The sequence below is a fragment of the Ovis aries genome, chromosome 1, assembly GCF_016772045.2.
Source record: "Ovis aries strain OAR_USU_Benz2616 breed Rambouillet chromosome 1, ARS-UI_Ramb_v3.0, whole genome shotgun sequence".
Classification (NCBI taxonomy): Eukaryota; Metazoa; Chordata; class Mammalia; order Artiodactyla; family Bovidae; genus Ovis; species Ovis aries.
Window position 1 is genome coordinate 185,176,636 of NC_056054.1, and position 17,295 is coordinate 185,193,930.

Consider the following 17,295-nt stretch of genomic DNA (forward strand, 5'->3'; position numbering starts at 1 on the left):
CCACTCCAGTACTCTTGCCTGGAAAATTCCCATGGATGGAGGAGCCTGGTAGGCTGCAGTCCATGCTAAGGGTCGGACAAGACTGAGCGACTTCCCTTTTACTTTTCACTTTCATGCATTAGAGAAGGAAATGGCAACCCACTCCAGTGTTCTTGCCTGGAGAATCCCAGGGACGGGGGAGCCTGGTGGGCTGCTGTCTATGGGGTCGCACAGAGTCGGACATGACTGAAGTGACTTAGCAGCATATATTTAGAATCAGATCAAATCTAAAGTCTTGGACACCATTTATTGACTAGTGTGTCCACATGTGCTCCTGGAAACTGCCATGTAAAGGACGATCGAAACAACTGAGGATGTTTACACTGAGGAGATACTGGAATATGGAAAGTAAGCTCTGAAGCCTTTCCTGTAGACACTGGGGTTTCTTCTGTTTTTAAGTGAGAAAATGACCCAAAGGGGTAATTCTTTATGAAAATGACACTATGCTTGGGTCAATGGGATGACTATCTTAGTAAGAGGCAGACAGACCAATGAGATGTTACTGAATTAGTACAGAGCTACCCCATTCTGTGTCCCAGTGCTGAGGGATACAGGGGAAACGGAATGATGAGAATAAGGAGTTACCCTAGAAATAGTACATGTGTTTGACAGATACTAAAAGACACTGAGTTGACTGAAAAGAGGGGAACATTTTAAGATAGCAGAATGGCACAACAAAGGAAAAGGTTACACTAAGCAAATTTTATGTGAGGAGAAAGGAGAGATGTGCCAACCACCTGTTGAGAGTACTCTGAATGAGGATTTTGAGAAGGTGGTAGTTGGTAAAGGATCTTAGGTTTGGTCCTGAGAGGAAGAAAACCCTGTGTTCGCAAGCCACAAGATCTCACACATTCCGCATTGGCAGAGAAGGTACCTCCAGGCGTTTTGGTCAGTTTCATCCTTCCACAGACTTTATGGAGACAGACCACCTTTCCATTTCCATGTTCTCATTCCTCCTTCTCCGTCTGCATCTTGCAGCATTTCCTTGAAGGCAAGCGCAAGCAATAAAAATCTAGATAGGTAATCTTCCCTTAAATCACACCTATATATTTTGGCAAAACTTCAGCTGGCTTAGAACTATGGCAGTGGTTCTCAACCCCGGGTTTCCACCACCACCGCCCCTTGGGGACATGTGCACTGCTTTGAGACATCTTTGGTTGTCACAACTGGGCCAAGAGGTGCTATTGTAATATAGTGAGAGGAGGCCAGGGATGCTGCTAAACATTGCAACGCACAGGACAATGCACAGTTATCCAGCCCTCAAAGTCAACAGTACTAAGGATGAAAAACTGTAAACTAGAGGGGTAGGGCTGGAAACATATTAGAAGCATCCCTGAGCCCACCAGACCTCTTTATCCTACCCGTGGCATAAGTTGTTCATAACAGAGTCTCTAGTGACTTCCTCGAGCCTTGATTGTTTTGTGTGCTGGAAGTCGGAAAAGTCAGCAGATGTTGATTTTCCAGTTTGCTCAGTGTATAAAATTTCTGCTTCAAGAAAGCTTGGTGTTCCTTCCCGGTGACTATAGCTTTAACACTGGCCTAGCAGTTCCTCTTCACTTAATTACAGAGATTGAGTAGAGCATATGTGTAAGGCCAAAGAATTAGATTCATAGGAAAAAGATATGCCAAATATCTCTTCTTTCCTCAACCACTCCTGATCTTTCATCAAAAAATGAATTCTGAAGAACTGAGAGTTGGTAAAATCACCTGTAGCGATATAATTACTCAGCTACATCTCATTAGTGCATCTTACCCTCCTCCATGAAAATGATTCTTGCCCCTAAACCTTGTCATTCTTGCCTTTCCTCCAGTTCCAAATCAAAGATTAGACTATCACTTTGCATCAGATAATGTTATCAATTTAGTTAGCAAGCCTCAGTATCTCTAAGAAAATACAGAGTTGGGGGAAGATAAACGGACTAAGCTAGAATGTGCTTGAGGGCAGTGATTTCTCATCTGTGTAACTCCAGTGCCTAGTAGAGTGCCAGGCACATAGTAGGTGTCCAAGAAATATCTGTGCAGGGAATGAACAGAACTTGCTGAGACAAGTAAAGGAGACACTAAAGTTTACATCCATTAGCTCGAAAAAGAATGAAATAGGCTTAAAAGTTCAGAGAGACGCTGACCTGTACTGATAAGAGGTTGGGTGTCCAGAATTGAGATCATTACCAGAGTACGATATTACTTACTGCAGGTCAGGCATGCTAGTATAACTGCAATGATCACAGAAATCCCACATGCTGAGACTGGGATAATAATGGTCCAGGGCAGGTGCTGATTAGCAGAGGGGGTTGGTTTTGCTGTTGAGGGAAAAGAACAGTGTCAGCTCTAATGTGTTTCCAACTGCTCAGATACCCTTCATGCCCCTTATAATGACACAACTGTAAAGCATTTTTCACTTCTTTGCCTGATTAGCTCTCCAAAATGCAGCTTCTATCATTTTTCTTGCATAACTCTAATCAGACACATACTTATGGCAACTAATATCAGATGTCAGATATAGATATTGAATGTGAAAAAGAAAATTTAAATGTTTGCATTTACTGAATTAAGTTGGCACAAAGAAAAGATTCTCAGGAGAGCCTTTAAAAGCTACTTTAGGGACTCCCTTGGATGCCCAGTGGTTAAGACTTTGCACTTCCAGCGCTGGGGGTATGGGTTCAATCCCTGGTCAGGGAACTAAGATCGTGCATGCTGTGTGTTGTGGCCAAATAAACAAATATCAGAGCTTAATAAGCAATTTTTTAAAATAAATAAAGTAGAAAAATAAACAGAAGTATTTCTATAGCTGATATTACTATGTACTACTACTAATAGTTGATGTTGTGTTCTAGTTGTGCCTTCTAGATTTTCCTTCTCCAGCTCTGTCATGCCTTCTCCCTTTTTGGGTGTCCTCTTTAACACACACACATACACAGACACACCTCACAACAGCTGCCTAAAACTACAGAAGTCACTTTGCATTCATTTTCAGGTAACACATTTTTCATCATTCAGCCTAGAGCGTAAGAAACCCAGCAAAGAACCAAGCATGGCTGTCTCTTGGTGGTAGGTAGGATCATCCTGGAGGAGAGCTCTGCAAACTGGCTCTCATCTGTAGAACACAGGGAACCAGAAAGAAGAGGGGGCACACGAGGAAGGATGTGGGTGGGAGGAGAAAGGTGCTCCTGATTCCACTCAGGAGCAGCAGCTACACCATTTATTCTTCAACTCCTTTAAGGAATAGTTAGCACCAACATCTGGAGAAAGGGCAGAGACACTAAAGAAATACTAGCAGCTCATCCTCCTCTGATTTCCCTGGAGTGGCTCATCAATAAATATTAAACATTTATCAATACTAGAAATATTAATACAATATTAATAATATTGTATTAATACAATATTAATATTATAAAATTAATGTTTACAATAAATATTAATACAATACAAAGTACTTGATTCTCATTTTTCTGATTATACGCCTTGGGGATAAATTTTGGTCTTTAGCTTATTGGACTTCTCATCAGCATTTGGTCCCGTTGACACTTTTCCTCCTGGGACTTCTGTGACACCACATTCATCTATTTCTGTTTGTTGTGACTCAGTTTTGTTCATCAGCTCTTCTTCCTCTTTTTATTCTTTAGCTTGTCCCCATGGTTCCATCTGTGGTCCCATTCTCTCACTAGCCCTGGTAATCATGGGCAATCTTAACCACACCCAAGGTTGGAAACACCAGCTGATTTCTAAGTCTGTATATCATATTTCTGACCTCACTTCTGAGCCCCAAATTTGTATTTCCAACTGCTAACTAGATGGTTGGATGCCAGCCTATTAAAATTGAACTCAGCATATGTATTCTTTCTAAAGTGTATCTACCACCTGCATTCTCCCATTTCAGTTAATGGCAGCACCATCAGTGACCAAGGGAAGGCTTGCCTTCGTGCTCACTTCTCAGTAGCTCCCACTGACTTTCTATTCTGTACTGAGACTATCTCTGCAACTGATTCCTTTTCTCCAAATCTCTTGCAATAATTAGTTCAGGTTTTTCTGATCTCCAACCAAGTAGCCTTTATGGTTTCTTTGCCTCTGGTGTTCTAGGTGCTAGTAATTCCTATACATTCTGCCACAGTGATCATTATAAAATGTACATTTGACCATAGAGCACCCACTACTTGAAAACTAGGGTAAGTTGTTTTTGTATTTTTCTCTAAAACACCCAATTGCATAGAGACATCCAGTGGTTACCAGGGTTGGCCTCTGCAGACCAAAATGACACCCAAAATAACAAAGAAGCTCTTGCTGTTATCCTGGGAGTCTAGATGTTTCACAGGCTTCCTCTCAGAGGTCACTCCTCATGCATTCTCAAGCCTCACTCAGCCTAGAAGAAGGTAAGTGTTTAAGAGAAAGGAGGAATCAGTAACAGCAATCCCACTCTCTCGTGATGCCTATTAGGAAACTGGCACTACTCCATGGGGAAGACCCAAAATCCCAAGTGTATAGTTGTGCGAGGACATTTGCACATATAGCTCATAAGACAGCCTGAGTAGGTTTCCCTGATTCACCCCTTATATACACACACTCACACACCCCCATGCGTTCCGGTACATCAAGGGTTAACAAATTAGGTGGGCCCAGGCTAAAAGAGCCACAGACCCAGTCTGCTTAATTAATAAATTTGGGGTTAAGAGTGGGTATTTAAATAGTAGAGCTTTGCTCACATCCATTCAAAATTGCTATCAACTGTACACTAATTTGGAGGCTCAGATGGTAAAGCGTCTGCCTACAATGCAGGAGACCTGGGTTCAATCCCTGGGTCGGGAAGATCCTCTGGAGAAGGAAATGGCAACCCACTCCAGTACTCTTGCCTGGAAAATCCCATGGATGGAAGAGCCTGGTAGGCTACAGTCCACGGGGTCGCAATGAGTCCGGACATGACTTAGCGACTTCACTTTCTTTCACTATATACACTAATTTACATTTGCTTATGCAGTCACCCCTTGACACCCCCACAAATGCTTTATTTGCTTCTGACTCTGAATGACATTTGCAGCCCAGCTGAAGTATTTAAAGCTGTCTGACCATAAAGACAACACTGGCACCTAGCAAGATGCTTGCTTTGTGACAACTACTTAATGAAGCCTGAATTAAAAAAAAAAAAAGATTGAAAGAAGGAATGATTAAACAGTTAATCCTGTCTCCATGAGTCATTGTGAATGTAGACCAAAGAGGACAAAGAGCCAGTATTTTTCATTATTCTGAAAAGGGATACTGCTCATCTTCAGCATGAAGGAAGAGTTGAGAAAAGACAAATTAGAGAAAAGATGATAAAGCTGGGCAGTCTAAATCATCTTTAAATTATAGATCCATCCTTTTATTTAAAGGACTACATTCTATTTCCTTTAAGTTAATGAACTACCATGCATAGGCCAAACCTGGCTTACCACCTATTTTTTAAATAAAATTTTGTTGGAACACAGCCATGTCCTTCATTTATGTCTTGTCTATGGCTGTTTTCATGTTATAACAGAACTGAGTTGTTGCTAGAGACTATGACCTGTAAAGAATATTTGCTATCTGGCCCTTTTCTGAAAATTTTTGTTAACCATTGCCTCAAAATATCATACATATTCATATTCCAAATATAAATGATGTCTAAAACAAAATATAATTGAAGCTGTATTTATTAACTTCTACCTTAATCATGATGATCTAAAATTGATTAATTATTTATCAATAGAGTGACAAGAATGATGAATTAGTAAACTATCTTTATGATTCAAACTTAATTTTTATAAGCTTTTTTAGGATACATGAAATATGATAGAGCTGAGTTTGGACTATTAATAAAATCATATCAACAAAGTTTGGTTTGTATCTGAACTAATTTTGTATCATGTTTCAATAAAATTTAGTTAGTATCTGAACTAATTTTTGCCCCAAATTTTATCTCATTACCCATTACGGAAAACAAAGAACCCACTCAAGATGGAAAGACCTAGAGTTAATCTTACCTACGATAAACTAGTAGACCATCTAAAATATCTCCTCTACTACAAGCAAAGATAAGCGGAAGATATAAGATATACTATATATAATATCAATATGTTATACACAAGTATTGTTTTTTACTGTGCAGCCACAAAACATATTGTTATAAGTGGGGTGGGGGTGGGCAGAGGCCTGGTGATGCTGCATATAATCAGTCAAATACGCTAGAAATGTATTTCAAGTATGTGAGTTCTTCTGTAATAACCCATTGTGGATTTAATATGCATACATTTATGTAAGCCCTACTTTTTCCATTTTATATTTTCATATGATTTCACCTCTTGGGGAAAGAAAATTTTATAAGTTTACTACATGTAGGGTAAATATTTGGTCATGGTTTTGGTCAAAAATGACCACTTTTCAAGCATTGTCCTCTAGTAGTTTGTCATTCACTTTCTTTGCCAGGCTTGGTTCTGAATGAACAAGTATTTCTTAAAAAGCACATTCGCCCTCAAAGGACAATGATTTGACATCATGGGACCATCATGGGAAGGGGGCTCCCAAAATGAAAGTGCCACAAAGAGAAACATAGATCAATGGAACAAAATGGAAAGCCCAGAGATAAATCCATGCACCTATGGACACCTTATCTTTGACAAAGGAGGCAGAATATACAATGGAGAAAAGACAAACTCTTTAACAAGTAGTGCTGGGAAAACTGGTCAACCACTTGTAAAAGAATGAAACTAGAACACTTTCTAACACCGTATACAAAAATAAAATGGATTAAAGATCTAAATGTAAGACCAGAAACTATAAAACTCCTAGAGGAAAACATAGGCAAAACACTCTCTGATGTAAATCATAGCAGGATCCTCTATGACCCACCTCCCAGAGTAATGGAAATAAAAGCAAGAATAAACAAATGGGACCTAATTAAACTTAAAAGCTTTTGTACAATGAGGGAAACTATAAGCAAGGTGAAAAGATAACCTTCAGAATAGGAGAAAATAATAGCAAATGAAGAAACTGACAAAGAATTAATCTCAAAAATATGCAAGCAACTCCTGCAGCTCAATTCCAGAAAATAAATGACCCAATCAAAAAATGGGCCAAAGAACAAAACAGACATTTCTCCAAAGAAGACATACAGATGGCTAACAACCACATGAAAAGATGCTCAACATCACTCATTATCAGAGAAATACAAATCAAAACCACAATGAAGTACCATCTCACACCAGTCAGAATGACTGCTATCCAAAAGTCTACAAGCAATAAATGCTGGAGAGAGTGTGGAGAAAAGGGAGCCCTCTTATGCTGTTGGTGGGAATGCAAACTAGTACTGCCACTATGGAGAATAGTGTGGAGATTCCTTAAAAAACTGGAAATAGAACTGCCATATGACCCAGCATTCCCACTGCTGGGTTATATACACCGAGGAAACCAGCATAGAAAGAGACACGTGTACCCCAATGTTCATCACAGCACTGTTCACAATAGCCAGAACATGGAAGCAACCTAAATGTCCATTGGCAGACAAATGGATAAGACAGTTGTGGTACATATACACACTGGAATATTACTCAGCTATTAAAAAGAATGCATTTGAATCAGTTCTAATGAGGTGGATAAAACTGGAGCCTATTTTACAGAGTGAAATAAGTCAGAAAGAAAAACACCAATACAGTATATTAACACATATATATAGAATTTAGAAAGATGGTAACGATGACCCTATATGCAAGACAGCAAAAGAGACACAGATGTAAAGAACAGCCTTTTGGACTCTGTGGGAGAAGGCGAGGGTGGGATGATTTGAAAGAATAGCATTGAAACATGTATATTAGCATATGTAAACTAGGTCACCAGTCCAGGTTCAGTGCATGAGGGTCAGGATGGGGAATACATGTACACCCATGGCTGATTCATGTGAATGTTTGGCAAAAACCACCACAATATTGTAAAGTAATTAGCCTCCAATTAAAAGAAAAATTTTAAAAAATGGAATGCCAAAGCCTAGAGAGCAATTTCAAAGAAGGGCAAATTTTAGTGCTTTCAATAACAACAATATTATTATAATAACTTCCTAAGATGTTGACTTGACAGAACTTACTTGGATATCTAAATTTTAGAATGTTTATTAAAGAAAATAAAATTAGTACCATTATAGTCAAACCTTGTACAGTGACCTTAATAAGTCATACTAACACTTCTTTCTTATTTTATTTGCACATCTAAAAAATACTGCAAGTAATAGTATCAGAGTCAATATGCATAATTGTGTAATGTATCTGGCTGAGTTATTTTCTTTTTAGATTCTACACAGCAGAAACTCCCCAGGACAATCACTTACATTCTTGCCAGTAGAAGGTCTGTGACACTGTTAAGTCTCCATACTTGACAAGACACAAGAAGCTGTGATTGCTTGTCATGTTGAAATCCAGTTCACTGCTAATCGTGTAGAGCTTGGTTTCAGGATCTTGGGACAGTGTTGTGTTGGTAGCATTTAATTCTTCTCCATTTTCCAACCAGGAGAGGTAAGGCCTTGGAAAACCTCCAGAGGTTGAGCAAATTACCCTTCTGATATTAGGAGATGGATTTCCAAGATCATTTATAGTAGGGACAGGGAAGTCAGCTGAAGAAAGAACAAGAATGTAAGTACATATCATTACATGTTTGTGTGTAATTATATTTTTAATACATAGCTTTAATAAGAATAATAAAATATAATTTTCAACTTCCCATAAGTATTAGTAGTTATGTATAACCCAAAGACTAACTTTAGTTTGAGTTGATTATATCAGTTCATTACTTTTGATGGAGTGGAGGTAGGAGGGCACTTATTAAAGAACTAAATTCATGTGAATAAATATTGACATAGTGCTTGAGTTTAAAAACAACATTTATTGAGCTGTTAATATTTCCTAGGTCTGGACGTTATCTCATTTTGTCTTTATAACAACCCTAGGAGGTAGGTTGTAGATCCAAAAAGGTCAAATATCAGTAGTTTTGTATTATTTATCCTAATACAATGTTTCCATTTTATGAATAGTCAAATTGAGGTCTAGAGAAATCACAACCAATAAGTGGGAGAACTGAATTCAAGTTTTTCTGATACCAGAGCCTTCCCTTCCATTGATTTCTTTTCCTTTCTTTTTTAGAGCTTTAAACTTTGCTGTCTTATTAAAACATTAAATAAGACTATATTGAAAAAAAATGTAGCCTCAGAAAAATACCAATGGCATGGTATTAGAGATAGTTATAAACAAGCAGATTTAAATATGTCTGCCTTCTTTTCCTTTCCTTTCCTTCCTTTCTTTTACTTCTTTTTCTTCCCTTTCTACCCAATTTTTGAGGTATACAACCCGACCCTCTTTTATGTATCTATTTATTAATTCATACTATACTGTATACCTGGGAGCCCACCACCCAAGTTGAGAACCAGAGCATTGACAATAACTTAAGTAAATCTACCTGTATGGTCTGAACTTTGCTGGCCCCCTAGTTCCTACACCTGGAGTAACACCACTCTAGAGCTTGTTTATCATTACCTTTACATTTTCAAAAGTAGTCTTTAATGAGACAGACCTCTGTTCCAATTTTATACTGTTGAGCCTGTAATCTCAACCACCGTACTTTACGGATCCCCTTGCTGTTCTGATACACCTAACAAGGACAGAGAGGCCTTCCTAATATTCCTCCAAAGTACTTGAGGCACTCTTTCATTTGTGTTTTTGACCCCTAATATAACATATTAAAATATACACAGATGTATAGAACAGTCTTTTGGACTCTGTGGGAGAGGGTGAGGGTGGGATGATTTGGGAGAATGGCATTGAAACATGTATAATATCATATATGAAATGAATCGCCAGTCCAGGTTCGATGCATGATACTGGATGCTTGGGGTTGGTGCACTGAGATGACCCAGAGGGACGGTACGGGGAGGGAGGGGGGTTCAGGATGGGGAACATGTGTATACCTGTGGCGGATTCATCTTGATGTATGGCAAAACCAACACGATATTGTAAAGTTAAATATATATATATATATATATATATATATATATACACACACACACAAAGCAAAGCCTAATGAAATGACTACAGAGGAAACAGGAAAAAACTCCACTCACCTCTTTCTCACTTATTGTGAGGCTTAAAGAATTTATAGTTCTTTAGCATAAGTGTGGGGGACCAATCCAAACGTGGACTTCCCGCGTTGGTGTGTGATGCAGTGGTATATAATTTGCCCACCGATGCAGGAGATGCAAGAGACGGTGGGTTCTGTCCCTGCGTTGGGAAGATCCCCTGAAGAAGGGAATGGCAACCCACTCCAGTATTCTTGCCTGGAAAATTCCATGGACAGAGGAGCCTGATGGGCAATAGTCCATGGGGTCTCAAAGAGTCAGAGACAGCTGAACACACACAGGACTAACCCTCTCATACGTCATCTCGTATGTTAGTTTTCTTTTCAGAATTCAGAGCCTCACAGACGGATGTAGTATAATGCACCGTGGTCATCAAGGGCAGGTTCTAAAACCAGTTTTGCCTTTAATCCTGGGTCAATTACTTAACCACTTTCAGTCTTAGTTTGCTCATTGTAAGAAGGGGATTATAATACCTCCCTCCCAGTGTTGTAAGAGTTAAATGGTATCATTTACATAAATCACGTAGACCAGAGACTGACATACAGGAAGTTAGTTAGACTAATGTGAGTCTTAAATGTGTCCTCTCTTAGAGGAGTTCCTCCATGTAAATCAGGTTGCCAGGTGAAAGCTCCCAGGACTGGGAGAGGAGAAGTTATGACAAGTGATTATAATTGCCAAGGAAAGGAAAAACTTGGATCTAGATACAGATAGAGTCATCTTTCTTTTTTGAGTTAGTCCTGTTCCTAAATGGTTTGACATTTTCTTAAGCCATTTTTAGTTGACATTATTTTCTACTCCTTTAATTTATCCTGTAAGATCAAATCATTGTAATGGTAGCTAACAAGAATACTCCTTTTGTTTCTTATAATATCAGTATGTCATGTTATAACTTGGAATAACAAATCTAAGTAACACATATCCAAATTATGATTCATGTTCATTTCTGGACTTTGCTTTTCTAAGAACTATTTAACCACAAGAATGCCACCAACACCAAGGATCGTATTGAAAATCATCTTTTCAAGGTCTGCCTGGACTTAGAACAGCCTAAGCTCTGTCTTCTATTCCTTCTGTAAGATGATCTGTTCAGAGTAGCAGCTCCAAAGGTTTTGCAAGACTGAACCACCGAAGAATTACTCTTTTGTATCTCGTTTCAATCAGTTAAGCCAAGTTTTCACCACTCTTAATGGGTACAGTAAGAATATCCTACTAGGAAAGGAAAAGGTGCATACGTTTTAGAAAGGTACAAATTTGTTAACCTAGTTAATATGTTGGGAGAAGGCCATGGCACTCCACTCTTCCACTCTTCCCTGGAAAATCCCATGGATGAAGGAGCCTGGTGGGCTGCAGTCCATGGGGTCACTAAGAGTCAGACACGACTGAGCGACTTCACTTTCACTTTTCACTTTCATGCATTGGAGAAGGACATGGCAACCCACTCCAGTGTTCTTGCCTGGAGAATCCCAGGGACCAGGGAACCTGGTGGGCTGCAGTCTATGGGGTCGCACAGAGTCAGACACGATTGAAGCGACTTAGCAGCAGCAGCAGTTAATGTTAACTAGTATAGCTAGTGCCTCAAATGTGCTGCTTGCTACAGGTTTTCATCGGTTGTGCAGCACCTTTGAGAAACTAGCTATCCCACTTCATGATACTATGCTGTTATTGTATCCTTCGGCAATGTAGAGAAATCTTCCTGTCCCAGTTAGCCTGAGACTTTCCCAGTATTAATACCCGAAGTCTCATGTCCAGTGAAACTCCTCAGTCCTTGGCAGACTGGGACAGTTGGTCACCTTGGCCAAATGAGCATTTACTTAATTTCTTGCTTCTCAGACTATAATCCTTAGCAGCAGTACAGGCATCACCAGGGAGCTTGTCAGAAGTGCCAGACCTGCTGAACAAGGTCCCCAAGTCACAGGCACCTTATCATTTGAGAAGCACCGTTCTAATTGATTCAACTGGGAATACCAGAATTGGTTCTGGGTCTAATTAAGCAGTATTTCCCCTTTTGTCTTCCCTTGTCTGATTTTGGCGCCGCATCCCCGTTTGAGGCCATGTTAGCCTCAAACAGCACTCTCCCTGTTAGCCCTTTAGCTGCGTTGGTCTCCAACTATAACCTGCTACTAAGGCCTGGCCTCCCTGAAACTCTGCCTCTTCTCTCGTTCTTGGATCTTCTTCTTTATCTTTCTGTCAAAATGTACATGTTCTGAGTCTGTTTCTCTCTGGATATTCTGTTAAAGGACCGACTATGTCTCTAACGTAATTAACTGATACAGGCTAATATGTCTGTGATGACATCTCCACCCAGGTAACATATTTTCATCTTTAATAGGGATCCTGGAGGGAGGGGGAGGGCTTCCCAGGTGGCTCAGTGATAAATAATCCGCCAGCAATGCAAGAGATGTGGATTCAGTCTCTGGGTTGGGAAGATCCCTGAAGAAGGAAATGGCAACCCACTCCAGTATTCTTGCCTGGGAAATGCCATGGACAGAGGAGCCTGGTGGGCTACAGTCCATGGGGTTGCAGAGTCAGACATGACTTACCAGCTGAGGACACATACATGAGGGGAGAATAGTGCTGAAACTAGTAGGAGAGGCTGTAATAGTGGGAATTGGAGGAATCCATGCAGCTCTAAGTTTTGGAGGAGATCGGCTTCTCAGAGCCCCTCACATCCCACCACATGATCATGGATATTTGTTCTCTCCATGGATAGGGAGTACACAGAGTGAAGTTTAAGATAATCCTGTGTAAATTTGGCTTACTTCCTAAGCTTTAGGTATGATCTGGGTGTTACACAACTAAAAATTCAATATAGCTGAAGACCAAAAGCAGGGAAGAACAGTGAAGAGCTCACTAAGGATCCTCTTAAGCTAACTGTTATCAAGGTTAATTCTTACCTTTTGTTAAAAGGTTTTGTTTCCACTAAAGGCTCAAGTGCCCAGAAAGAAAAAGAAATGTGTTTGAGTTTCAAGTATGAAGGAATGGCCCAGGGCTGCCACTTATCAATGAGGGTTCAGGACATATCAGTGTCCTCTAGCAGGATTACCTGTGATTAAGTCAAGGCTCCTGCCTTTCACAGTTTTCTAACATCTAACTTTGCAGGAATGACCGTTAGATGAGAGCTTCAAATATGCAGTAAATATAATAGTAAAAGACATTCAAATACTACTTGAAAAATATTTATGCCCGTGCAGCTTTTATACCCTTCAATATACTTTATGAGAATATATTACTGGATCTAGTGCAGTTAACAGTACAACTATGTTATGTATTAGTCGCTCAGTCGTGTCCGACTTTTAGCGACCCCATGGACTGTAGCCCGCCAGGCTCCTTTGTCCATGGGATTCTCCAGGCAAGACTACTAGAGTGGGTTGCCATTTCCTTCTCTAAAAAACAAACAAAAAAAACAGTACAACTACATCAAATCAAATGTGTTCCTTTATGATTCAGAAGGTGCTTCAGGTCATGAGAGTGCTCCATGGTGGCTGTCAGGAGCTTGGACTGTCAAAGTGCAAGAAATGCAACTAACAGATATTTCTAGGACATCCTGAGAAAACAAATTACAATTTACTGTAAAACTAGAGACTCAGTCCTAAGAAATGAAGTGAGATAGACCCCTCTGGTAAAATTTCCACTTAAACCAATAGGAGTGTGTCTTTAAGGACATCAAAGACATACTCCTATTAATGGCTTATTGAAAATCAGAAAGTTCCACTGACCTCTGATCATCAACTTCACTGAAGTCAGGTGCTCCACTTTATAAGTCCCTTTCAAATCAGGCTTCTGAATAACACAGGTGTAGGTGCCACTGTCTGACAGGCGCAGAGCCAGGATCACAATTCGGGGGTTGTTGTTGATGTCAGTGATGGTGCGGTTCTCGTATTCAGACCACACCTGCACTTTTCCGAGCAGGATGGCCAGCACCATCTTACTGTCCTTTTGCCAGTAGATCCGAAGGCTTGCCAGTTCTTCAGTGGTCGTGTTGTAATCACAGGATAGCACTACTGTTTCTTTCACTCTTTTGGTCACGCTCTTTGGGGTGATGCCTATGGAGAGGCAAACAAAACAAGATTTTGTATCTATTAAATGTAAGATACCTGCACAAGCAGGAATTCAGAGTTGGCAGTAACAGAATTTTCAGAGTGTTGTGTTTAGTGTCGAAGCAGGATTGGACAGAGTGTTCAGTTTGATTTTTTGTTTGTTTTGTTTTGGTCCCTAGCGCATTTTTTTCTCCATTTAAATAATCATGATTAAAACAATAACATAGATTTTACCATCTTAACCATTTTAAAATGTACAGCTCAGTAGCATCCAGTATCTTCACATTTTTGTGAAACAGATTTTCCATGCTGTATGCATTAAACTGCTGCCCCTTGTCCCTCCCTTCAGCCCCCTGGTAACCACCACTCAACTTTATGTTTCTATGAACTTTACTACTTTAGATTCCGAATCATACAGTATTTGTCTTTTTGTGACTGGTTTATTCCACTCTGGCATAATGCCCTCAAGGTTCCTCCATGTTTTACGTGTATCAGAATTCCTTCCCTTTTTAAGGAGTGATAATGATAAAGGAAATGGCAACCCACTCCAGTACCTTTGCCCGGAAAATCCCATGTATGGAGGAGCCAGTAGGCTACAGTCCATGGGGTCGCAAAGAGTCGGACACGACTGAGCGACTTCACTTTCACTTTCAATGATGTTAATGGGATGCCCTGGTGGCTCAGATAGTAAAGCATCTGCCCGCAAGGCGGTAGACCCAGGTTCGATCCCCGGGTCAGGAAGATCCCCTGGAGAAGGAAATGGTAACCCACTCCAGTACTCTTGCCTAGAAAATCCCATGGATGGAGGAGCCGGTAGGCTACAGTCCATGGGGTCGCAAAGAGTCGGACATGACTGAGCGACTTCACTGACTCACTCATGAGTCATGACGTTAATGACTAAATATTCCACTGTATGTGTTAATATATGCCACACTTCCTCTACCCATTTGTCTGTCCATGGACAATGAGACAGAAGTTACACTAGTCCCAAAAGAAGAAGGACTTTAGGAGACCCCAGCACATGAATGCCAGCTACTGGTGAGACAGTTTTCTCAGTCCCATGGGGACAGAGAGGTCATAGTTAAGGAATGTGAGGTTTTGAAGGAATTTCCCTGGTCATTCATTTTGGTGGTCTTATTTTATAGACGAGAAAACTACGCACAGGAAAGGAAACTGCTCCAGTTTTGCAGAGAACTTTTTGGATCACTCTCCTTATTTATTTGTTTCCCTCACTTGAGACCCACTCCTAGGATAGGTAAGCCAGCACTGCCTGCTCTGAGCCCAGTCCCATCTTCCAGGCCCAGCTAGACCCATGACTTCAGACTGAAATGACTGTCCTCATCTCCATGTGACAAGACCTCAGTTACACCTCCAGACCATTTCTGCCCTCTCTATCTACTGAAACATATGGCTACCGTATCTTTATCTTCCTTGGCTATCTGCAATCCAAATAGCCGGTCCCCTACAAACTAACTTTGCAAGAAGGTCCCCATTTAAAACATTTGCCCATTTCCCATCAGCATATCACAGAAATTTCAGCATCCAAACTTCATATTTTTGTTAGCTCCTAAGCACTGGGGAAACAGTGGAAATGGTGTCAGATTTTATTTTTTTGGGCTCCAGAATCACTGCAGATGGTGACTGCAGCCATGAAATTAAAAGATGCTTACTTCTTGGAAGAAAAGTTATGACCAACCTAGATAGCATACTCAAAAGCAGAGACATTACTTTGCCAACTAAGGTCCGTCGAGTCAAGGCTATGATTTTTCCTGTGGTCATGTATGGATGTGAGAGTTGGACTGTGAAGAAGGCTGAGTGCCGAAGAATTGATGCTTTTGAACTGTGGTGTTGGAGAAGACTCTTGAGAGTCCCTTGGACTCTCAAGGAGATCCAGCCAGTCCATTCTGAAGGAGATCAGCCCTGGGATTTCTTTGGAAGGAATGATGCTAAAGCTGAAACTCCAGTACTTTGGCCACCTCATGAGAAGAGTTGACTCATTGGAAAAATCTCTGATGCTGGGAGGGATTGGGGGCAGGAGGAGAAGGGGACGACCAAGGATGAGATGGCTGGATGGCATCACGGACTCGATGGATGTGAGTCTGAGTGAACTCCGGGAGATGGTGATGAACAGGGAGGCTTGGCGTGCTGCGATTCATGGGGTTGCAAAGTCAGACACGACGGAGAGACTGAACTGAACTGAAAGCACTCATCAGTAGCACCAAAATCCCTGAAAGACTGTATTTTCTTTTTTTTTTGCTTAGAAAGCATAGTAACTTTTCCCATGCTGTGTTTGACCTAAAAGCAGAGTCCCTCCAAAACCCCAGCACTTTCACAACTGGCCAGCCCCGAAGGCCCCCAGTGCTGACATCCTCCCTTCCGTATCCTCCAGAGCCACACAGAACCCCCCGGGAGGCCCCCATCTCGCTAGGAGTGGGATCTCATTTCCAGGCCTGCTCTCCCTGAACAGCAGAGTCACGAGACACCAGCCCGTCTCCACCTCCCCGGCCATCCTTCCGGCTGACAACAGACTGGATGTGGCCCCACTGCAGCGTTTTAGAAGAGAGTTTTGTGATTGCGGGTATTTTCACAGCAGTGTGAGGTACCTTCGATTGATCCAGGGCACTTTTTGCAGCAATTGTGCTGAACATTGCCAGCCCTAGATTTAGGGAATATAACTGAAAAGAGGAAATAAATGAAAAGGTATACTTTGTTGTTGTTGTTCACTTGCCCAGTCATCTCCAACTCTTAGTGACCCCATGGACTGCAACGTGCCGGGCCTCCCTGTCCCTCACCATCTCCCAAAGATTCCCCAAGTTCATGTCCATTGCATCAGTGATGCCATCCAGCCATCTCATGCTCTGACGGCTCTTCTCCCTCTTCTCCTTCTGCCCTTAATCTTTCCCAGCATCAGGGACTTTTCCAGTGAGTGGGCTGTTCACATCAGAGGACCAAAATACTGGAGCTTCAGCTTTAGCATCAGTCCCTCCAAAGTGTACTCAGGGTTGATCTCCCTGAAGATTAACTGGTTTGAACTCCAAGGGACTTTCAGGAGTCCCTTTATATTTTAGGAGAGCATAAAATAGCTAAATAATCCAAACT

At 41.0% G+C, this 17,295-nt stretch overlaps 1 protein-coding gene across 2 annotated transcripts in view; it reads right to left on the reverse strand.

Moving 5' to 3' along the window:
- Positions 1–17,295, reverse strand: part of CD80 (CD80 molecule) — a 30,017-nt gene that overhangs the window by 4,659 nt on the left and 8,063 nt on the right. Inside the window, exons 3-6 of one of the 2 annotated variants that reach the window (XM_012174077.4) lie at positions 13,876–14,202; positions 8,363–8,644; positions 2,229–2,339; positions 914–1,023 (exon numbers count right to left, since the gene is read on the reverse strand). In XM_012174077.4, the coding sequence (XP_012029467.1) occupies positions 935–1,023; positions 2,229–2,339; positions 8,363–8,644; positions 13,876–14,202 (809 nt within the window). In that variant the 3' untranslated portion in view covers positions 914–934. 2 annotated transcript variants of the gene reach the window in all.